This window comes from Ostrinia furnacalis, unplaced genomic scaffold (assembly GCF_004193835.3).
Source record: "Ostrinia furnacalis isolate ACB-3 unplaced genomic scaffold, ASM419383v2 OfSCF5406, whole genome shotgun sequence".
In the NCBI taxonomy this organism is placed as follows: Eukaryota; Metazoa; Arthropoda; class Insecta; order Lepidoptera; family Crambidae; genus Ostrinia; species Ostrinia furnacalis.
The window spans coordinates 1-9,821 of NW_021135645.1; the positions used below are offsets into that span (position 1 = coordinate 1).

General features: G+C 47.5%; 1 protein-coding gene across 1 annotated transcript; it reads left to right on the forward strand.

Annotated features, from left to right (window-relative positions):
- Positions 1-780: 780 nt before the first annotated feature.
- Positions 781-9,531, forward strand: LOC114361131 (uncharacterized; the record flags this gene model as incomplete). The annotated part of the gene is made up of 7 exons (XM_028316078.1): positions 781-892; positions 1,193-1,318; positions 2,257-3,324; positions 4,266-4,455; positions 5,275-5,389; positions 6,310-6,455; positions 9,391-9,531. Coding segments are annotated over 7 exons (1,898 nt in total), but the record flags the coding sequence as incomplete, so codon positions are not given.
- Between the last annotated feature and the right edge of the window lie 290 nt (positions 9,532-9,821).

The window sequence follows — 9,821 nt, forward strand, 5'->3', positions numbered from 1 at the left end:
CCCGAGGAGATCACGGCGCTCACGTGAGTCTCACAGGCCCCGCCCTCACCTGGCCCGAGGAGATCACGGCGCTCACGTGAGTCTCACAGGCCCCGCCCTCACCTGGCCCGAGGAGATCACGGCGCTCACGTGAGTCTCACAGGCCCCGCCCTCACCTGGCCCGAGGAGATCACGGCGCTCACGTGAGTCGCAGGCGTCGAGCGGCCAAGCTGCACCCGCTGGCCCGATACCGTTCACAGGCTGCCCCTGACGCAGTTTACACCTACTTGCAGTCTACCCCACCTGCACTTTGCAGCCACGCACAGACTGCGCCCATTCGCAATCTCCACCACTCGCAATCTTCACCCACTGTAACCTCGGCTGCAGTCTATTGCTTGATGTGAACTTCTCTATGGAGGATTTAGACAAACACAACGCACATCTCAAGCGCAAGTATGCGGGTTGGATTTACCCTGTCGGGACCCATAGGCTGAGGATTGCCTCAGGGCCCTTCACCCGTTTACAGGTTACGGTTTCAAAATGGGGGCCATTTTCATTTTCAAAAAAGGTTAGTGTGGAGCCTCTAGGCAACTGGGTAGAGTAACCATCAAGTTAATTCGGCCCTTCGGGGCTAAGATACGCGCTGTGATAAAATTTTATCGATGATTTTAAATGAAAAATGTATGGGCTTATCGATAAAACGGCGTGAAAAGAGCTTATCACGGCGCGCATCCTAGGCCTACTGGCCACGCCGCACTACTCGTATGTCTACACTATCCTTTAATATCGTGTGTTCCCCAGTGGGTCCCGCGCGACCGAGCGGCGCGAGACGCTGATCGCGCCCAACTTGCCGGGCGCCACTGGTCTTCACAACCTCGGCAATACTTGCTTCATGAACGCAGCGCTACAGTCGGTAAGCTGCGTATTTTCCGTACTTGGAGAATTTGTTGTCAGACGCCCAGTAGACGCCCTAGTAGTTATGGACACAGCCCCAGCTAATATGTTGACCACATAAAAAAGTTGGAAGACGTATTACGTTACTTTATGTAAAAAAATAAAAGCAGTCAAGCGGGAATCAAGATAGCACATACTGAGATTACCGCACGTAATAATATTACTCTGACTATATCATTGCTTTTAGCTCTGACCGATGAAGGCAGAATTTTTCTTCGCAGACAGGGTAATGAACAATTTAAACTAATTTTATGTACAGGTATGGAACACGGGACCTCTCACACAGTACTTCAACTCGGGCATGCACATGTATGAGTTGAACACCGCCAATCCACTGGGGACTAAAGGAGCCCTCGCGTTGCGGTTCGGGGAGCTCTGCAAGGAGGTAGGTCGACATATCATCCGAAATATTGTCAATTTCACTCTGATTGTTCATTTGATGTTGTATTTTTTTTTAATTTAACTGCCTTTTTAAAGTTACTCCTTTAGGAATAGTGTTAATTCCATAAACAATACATCGCAAATAATTTTATTGTATTAAAACTATTCTACATGAGTTTGAAGACACTCTGTGATAGTAAAGCTTCGGTCAAACTAATGCGCTCAGTCTGCATCCGCGATAGTAATCATTGCGCTTGCAAAACTTGTTTACCCTGCCGCGTTCGCATTCCAGACGTTCACCATGAAAAATCTCTGCCATTTTAAAATCAGAAACGTCAATATGAAATCGTGCGCAGACATTTCATTGGACGCTGCGGCTAATGTCAGGATGCGTCAATGTGAACACATTGCTACAAGTTCGTATAAAAGAACTACGCTGAACTGTTGTTTATTTGACAGTGATAGAAGGACGCCACCATCTTCGTTCAGCTACATGGTTTACACTGGTTTCCACCGTGGCAAAAGTCGGAACCAGTGATCCGCTATTGTCAGTGTCAAGTGTAGTTCTTTTCTGTACACGACATCTGATCGTCATCGTGCACGCTAACGCAGTTGTAAGCTGAACGGGTTGGTTTATGATTTGACTAGTGGCTGCCCGCGACTTCGTACGCGTGGATCCCGTTTTACCCCCTTCATCTATCTTACGCGGTTTAGATTTTTTCATACTAAAGGATTTTCCCACTAATTCCCGTTTCCGTGGGAATTTCGGGAATTCCTTTCTTAGTGCACCTTTACGGTACCTAAGCTACGTCCCCTCCAAATTTCAAGTGCCTACGTTTAGCCGTTTAGGCTGTGCGTTGATACGTCACTAAGTCAGTCTAGTCTCCTTTTAAATATTTAGAAGATATCATTTCGTCTCTGACTGTGTATCTCTCGCGCCAGGTGTGGTCGTGCAGCGCGCGCTCGGTGGCGCCGCTGCGCGTGCGCTGGGTGGTGTCGCGGCACGCGCGCGCGCTGGCGGGCGGCGGCCAGCACGACGCGCAGGAGCTGCTGGCCTGGCTGCTGGACGCGCTGCACGAGGACCTCAACCGCGCCGCGCCCCCGCCCGCCGCGCCCGCCCCCGCCGACTCCGACGGCCGCCCCGACCAGGTCAGTGACGTCACGCGCGGGCTGCTGGCCTGGCTGCTGGACGCGCTGCACGAGGACCTCAACCGCGCCGCGCCCCCGCCCGCCGCGCCCGCCCCCGCCGACTCCGACGGCCGCCCCGACCAGGTCAGTGACGTCACGCGCGGGCTGCTGGCCTGGCTGCTGGACGCGCTGCACGAGGACCTCAACCGCGCCGCGCCCCCGCCCGCCGCGCCCGCCCCCGCCGACTCCGACGGCCGCCCCGACCAGGTCAGTGACGTCACGCGCGGGCTGCTGGCCTGGCTGCTGGACGCGCTGCACGAGGACCTCAACCGCGCCGCGCCCCCGCCCGCCGCGCCCGCCCCCGCCGACTCCGACGGCCGCCCCGACCAGGTCAGTGACGTCACGCGCGGGCTGCTGGCCTGGCTGCTGGACGCGCTGCACGAGGACCTCAACCGCGCCGCGCCCCCGCCCGCCGCGCCCGCCCCCGCCGACTCCGACGGCCGCCCCGACCAGGTCAGTGACGTCACGCGCGGGCTGCTGGCCTGGCTGCTGGACGCGCTGCACGAGGACCTCAACCGCGCCGCGCCCCCGCCCGCCGCGCCCGCCCCCGCCGACTCCGACGGCCGCCCCGACCAGGTCAGTGACGTCACGCGCGGGCTGCTGGCCTGGCTGCTGGACGCGCTGCACGAGGACCTCAACCGCGCCGCGCCCCCGCCCGCCGCGCCCGCCCCCGCCGACTCCGACGGCCGCCCCGACCAGGTCAGTGACGTCACGCGCGGGCTGCTGGCCTGGCTGCTGGACGCGCTGCACGAGGACCTCAACCGCGCCGCGCCCCCGCCCGCCGCGCCCGCCCCCGCCGACTCCGACGGCCGCCCCGACCAGGTCAGTGACGTCACGCGCGGGCTACTGCCCGACCAGGTCAGTGACGTCACGCGCGCGGGGCTGCTGCCCGACCAGGTCAAACGGGACTATTCCCACCACTGCAACTCCTGTGTAGCCAGGATTTACAGCATGACCGCCAATAAAAACCCAACCTATGAAGGTCAAGTTTGTCCCGGGGGAAAGTTAAACTGTCATTGGATTGGACCCGCAACGAAATTAATCAGAAATGAAATGAAATATATTTATTTGCTTCAATCTTGAGTAATACAGTAAGGTGTTCTTAAAATGGTTTGTTCGTCAAAATCTACTTATATAAAAGCATGCAAGAAGAAGAACATAGGAGGAGTTCGAAGTTAAGGTTCGACTTCCCTCCGTTACAAAGCGGATGACAGGTGACAAAAAAAGGTTTGTCATCGACCAGGTCAGTGACGTTGACTTGACTAAAGCCCCCCCACTAGCATCTTTCGAACGTCACCGTTTCCCGTCACGGCGCTAGCTCTGCGTTGTCGTGACGCACATCACTTCTGTGTAGTGTCTTTCGCTATGAGTGTGACGTATAGTACACCACCACCCATGGTTCTTCCTGCCTCACGGCGTACGAACCGAATCTCGGGAGAGCGCGCGGGTACTTGCTCTGGGCTCTTTCCCCGGGCGCTTTGCTTGACTCCCTACAAATTTATCTGATCCACGTCCCTTCTCATAGTCAATTCTCCCCCTTCTGGGGCTTGACACCACAAATACGGTACTTCGCGTCGGGCTGCTATCGTTGATAAATGTCATCACTTCTTCTCATAACTTCGCCTGATTGTGTGCCAGGAGTGCGCGAACTCGCGCAGCGCGATCCAGTTACTGTGACGTATAGTACAGTACTGCGCCGTTCGGATCGCCTGCAACCTTTATATTTTATAAGTACCCGTTGTAAAGTTTATGTCTGCTTACAGGTGGTGGCAGCAGAGTCGTGGGCGGCGTATACAGCGCGCAACCAGTCAATCCTGACGGAACTGTTCTGTGGCCAACTCAAATCCCGTGTCCGATGCGTGACGTGTTCCCGTGACTCCGTGCGCTTCGACTCCTTCAACATGCTCAGCCTGCCGCTGCCCATGGAGTCCATCGTCCGCGCCGAGGTGCGAGGTACGTCACGCTACACTCCGTCACGCTACACTCCGTCACGCTACACTCCGTCACGCTACACTCCGTCACGCTACACTCCGCGTCACGCTACACTCCGTCACGCTACACTCCGTCACGCTACACTCCGTCACGCTACACTCCGTCACGCTACACTCCGTCACGCTACACTCCTTCAACATGCTCAGCCTGCCGCTGCCCATGGAGTCCATCGTCCGCGCCGAGGTGAGAGGTACGTCACGCTACACTCCGTCACGCTACACTCCGTCACGCTACACTCCGTCACCTTCACTCATACAATAAGAAAGAAAGAAACCAAAATAATTGACTTGTCTTTCTTGTTGACACTATATGCGTTTATTCCGACGTTTCTTCTCAGCACTTGCTATATTATGTTTGTCTCGAAGCGCTGGTAGGGCCCAAAAGATAAGGAGACATGTAAAGTGCCCCATAAAGGCTACCTTTTCTTTTATTTACTATATTTTGACGTTCATAAGTGCCACTTGTGGTCTAAACTGGATAAATATTTTTTGATTTTAATTTTGATTTGATTTTGCAAAAATTCCCATTGATTTAAAACCAAATATTGCCTTAAATCGTGTGACGATTGAAACACACCATATACTGTATAAATGATGAGGGCTACTGTATTTGGCATTCCTTACTTGGCGTCACTGATGAGTGACAGGACGACCTTTCAGTGGCGCCAACCCTACTAGCAAGTTACTAGAGTCAAAAGATCGCGAACATTTGCTCGCGAGCATTGTTCGCGTTCGCCGCTCCGCCCCGAGCGCCGTTTGAATGTAAACTGTTGGCTTGCAGTGATCCTGCTGGACGGCTCGGTGCCGGTGAAGTACGGCGTGCGCGTGCACTCGGAAGGCACGTACCTGGACCTCAAGCAGAAGTTGGCGAAGCTGTGCGGGCTGGAGCCTGACTCGTGAGTGCACATCCTTCTTATTTTTATTGTTCTTTTTGACAGACTCTCAAAAGGTTATGGAATAGGGTAAAAAATGCTCCACATGCTTACATATTGGATAAATATTTTATCTTATATTTTTGAAACTTATTAGGGTGTGCGGATAATGTCACCATAATACAACGGTTAGGAGATTAAAATCGATCCAGGAGGCTCGGGATTCAATGAGGTCCCAGGTGGGATACACAAATTGAAAAAATACTTCGTGAATTTGTTCCCAGTTTGGCTAATTATAATTAGTTTCGAGTTTCGATTTCTATTAGCATGATAGTAGTTGCGACTCTTTCGTGTCTTGCATAAATTTCACAATACCGAGGCAAACCTCGATCACGCCGCGTGACATCTGTGCCCATTACCATGTACTTCTGGATCATCTGGTTAGGTCAGGTGTGAGTCACGTTAAAGTGTACATATGAAAATAGATGAAACTAGACCTATTTTATCGGCAAAAAAGAGGTCAATTTTTTTTTTAGATTTTTTTTAATTAATGTAGAATTATTTTTTTCCAATTACTTATTGTAAAGATAACGTAATAACTTTAAACTAAGCGGTATATCCTGATAAAATAAAAACAGTAATAATGCTTAATAACAGGCGATACTAAAAAAATACATAAAATACACAAAAAATGCCAACAAATAATAAAAAATGATACTTTTTGAAAAAACTCTGCTTTTAAATTCGTGTTTTTTTTTTGTTATTTGATAAATTTCTACAAAAAATGCCCCTATAACCGGTGGTTTTTATTACTTTGTATTATTCTCTATCGTATTATCTTTGTAAAACCAAAAATCGCATGCAACATTTGCTATGATCTAGTTTCATCTATTTTCATATGTACACTTTAACGTGACTCACACTGTATTTATGTGCGTCCCCAGGATGCTGCTGGTGGAGCTGAGCGGCGCGACCATCGGGCGCGTGCTGGAGGACGGCCACAAGGTGTGCCCCGCGCGGGCCATGCAGCTGTATGCCTACGAGCTGCCGCCGGCCCCACCCGCGCCGCACCACGCGCCCTGCGTGCCCGGTGAGCCCCCCCCCCTTAGATTAATAAAACCTAGATAGATAGTCAGTGCACGAAAGGTGAGGCAGATTTTAGTGAGCCAGAATGGCTTACTCGTAAACGTCACATGAACTGTCAAAGTGAAAAATTGGTAAACACGTCCGACGACTTTTCAACCGACTTCAAAAAAGGAGGAGGTTCTCAATTCGACCCGTATGTTTTTTTGTTTTTTCTATGTTTGTTACGCGATAACTCCGCCAATTATGAACCGATTTGAACAAATCTTTTTTCGGCGTATAGGTAATACCTCAAAGGTGGTCCCATTTAAATTTAATAATAGAAAAAACAACCCCCAAGGGTGGAAAATTGGGGATGAACTTTTTTATACGCAATATCTCCGCCGATTATAAATCAATTTGAACGATTATTTTTTTGTTGAATAGGTATTATCAAAAGGGTGGTTTCATGCGAATTTGAAGAAAATATTTCACCCCCAAGGGTGGAAAATTGGGGATGAACTTTTTTATACGCAATATTTTTAATTTTTAGTTTTTTTTTGTGTTCACGCATTTGAAGTCGGTTTTATTTTTTAAAAAAGTTAATTATAGTGAGCCAGAATGGCTTACTCGTAAACGTCACATGAACTGTCAAAGTGAAAAATTGGTAAACACGTCCGACGACTTTTAATTTGTGGGAGTCGCATCACGTCGCATCGTGTCAGCCGCCGTACTGCGAGATAGGCCGCGAAGAGGCCGCTTATATTAATAACCTCCGGCCGAGAGGTCCGAGAGGCTGTCTCGCTCGCACACCCACCGCGGGAGCTCCGTGGATATAACCTACGCTCGAGAGGACAGATATTGCTGTCCCGCTTCCTCTATGGGAGCGCGCGGGTACGCGCTGAAAGTTTCAAAGTTTTCATGTCGTGTGCGACAACAGCTAGGCTCCATAAATTAATTAAGACGTTTTGTGCTGTGAAAGGGTGTCAAATACATCAGAAAAACTAAAGAAAGTGACCAGTGTTACATTTCATAAGTAAGTACTACGATTCGACGCGTATTTTGCTTGAATTTGGCTTTCAAAAATTAAATACGGGAACGATACCAGTAACAAGAAAATTTATTTCCCAATTGTTCGCCGTACAAATACACTTCCTTTTTTATGAAATCGAGACTTTTAAGTCGATTTATCTTACTGTAATCAGGTAGGTACTTTGAATTCAATAAATAAGTAAGTACATGATGCGTTATGTTTTTGTTAGTTATAAAATAATTAAAAACGTATTAAAAATTTCCCTACTTTCGGGAAAATCGCCTTCACTACACACACAACAAAATTGACACTAATGACATAAGATTTTTGCCTCACTCTTGACGAAGCGTTTGTATGAAGACTATCCATCTAGGTTTTATTAATGTAAGGCCCCACCAGTGTGCCCGCGCGCGCCATGCAGCTGTAACCGCGCACTAGTGAGCCGCTGCGCACCACCATCCACACACACTGATCCCCCAGCAGTCAGAGCTGTGCAGGTCGACCCACGCGTACGTAACTTACACTTGTGTGCAGTCCAGTCAATTTTCAGGAGTTAGACCCCTTTCTAATTTACCAGACGCACATAGAGAGGTTGGTTGACTCTCCTCCACGATGGCTGAACGAGTTGGTAAGGCCTGATGTCCATATATTTGTCTTTTAGACGCCTAATACTTCATAGAGAATATTGGCCCCCCACTAGGTGTACCGTCGATCTGGTGAAGGTCGTGGGAAGTACCTAGATGTGGGCAACGCAAGATCTGTCGTTGTGGATATCCTTGAGGGAGACCTTTGTCCAACAGTGGACGTCATTTGGTTGAAACGAACGATTGGGGAAAAGCAGGAGTGGTCCTATTCTACCGCTCCGGAAACATAGCTAATGTGCAATGTCCTAGGCATTATGACATGCCTAGGACATTGCACATTGACAGTAAGTGCTTATCCGCTTTTTCTTTGAAGAAGCTCAGTACCAGTACCGAAACTAATCAAATATCTCAGCCAGACCACATTTGATCAAAGTGTTTCTCATTTTCAGTAAAAGAAGAAAAAAAAGAGTAGTATTCGTTAAAAGACAACAGACCAAGTCCAGTGCTCTTAGCTCATGTCACTGTTTAATGTTAACAATTTTTGTAGGCAATTTTGTTGTTTGATATGTTTTTGTTGATTGATAAATCGGATTGATGCTAAAAATGTTTTCCTAAATTAGTACTCACTATAGTCTTTTTCACGTAAGATGATCCGTATGACGTTTCGAGTTTGAAAGTTATAGAGATGTCACATAACTAAACCATAGCGATTTATCTATCGATTTTTTTCTTAGAGTTAGTAAAACCTACTTTTATAGAAATATTTTGTATAGGTGTCATTTAACAAAAAACATCTTTTTAATTACAAATATTTTTGTAACAATTTTTTATTGATAATATTTAAATTCCATGGACTTCGTGTTCAAAAAACCGATTCCTAAAAAGTACTGGTTCTATTTCTTTAAAATAAAAACTATTAATTTATTTTCAATGTGTTTATTAAAGTCAACAATCGAAAAATATAGTTGATTTTTGTGATGTTTTTAATAACTAAGTATTCACTGCAATCGATTAATGAACCGCGGAAATAATCGATTTTGTTATACAACAAATACCCCAGCACTAAATCTATTCCGTTTCACACATTGCGTACATTAAATAAAAAATATTTTTACATCGTATTTAATTAAAATATAATCAATAGACTCAGATTTTACTATATATTTCAAGACAAGTAGTTAATTTTTTTTAATTATATTTCTAATAAAATAAAAATATTTTTTCAAAAATATTCTGCATATGTAGTATGCGTAATATGGATAACCTTGAAGTGTCATACGGATCATCTTAGGTGAAAAAGACTATAATAAGGTGTATTATAATTAATTACAATATGCTATGCGTAGGCTGGAGCGGCGCGGAGGCGGCGTGGGCGGAGGTGAGTGCGCCGCGCGGCCCCGCTTCCTCACTCTGCATGCCCGCACTCTTCTGCTTCAAGGTTAGCACGCGCACGGACACACACACACACACACACATACAATGCACACGTACAGTCGCTTCGTCCACGAAGACGCGCCCCGCCAATGTTTTTGCCCAAATAGGCTAGTTTCCTAAAAAAATTTTTTTAGTCCGTCATGTTTAATATCAAAAAATATTGGACACATATATTTTTATTTGTCAATCTAACAAATAATTACATAGTTATGGTGCGTTGAAGTTCCGCACGACGTCACAACGTGCGGCACTTTTATGCAAGCGTTGACGTCACGGGCCTCTTCTTATGAACTTTGGCGCGCTTTATCTCTTTAAATTTTCATTAGTTTTAAAAAGTGAAAAA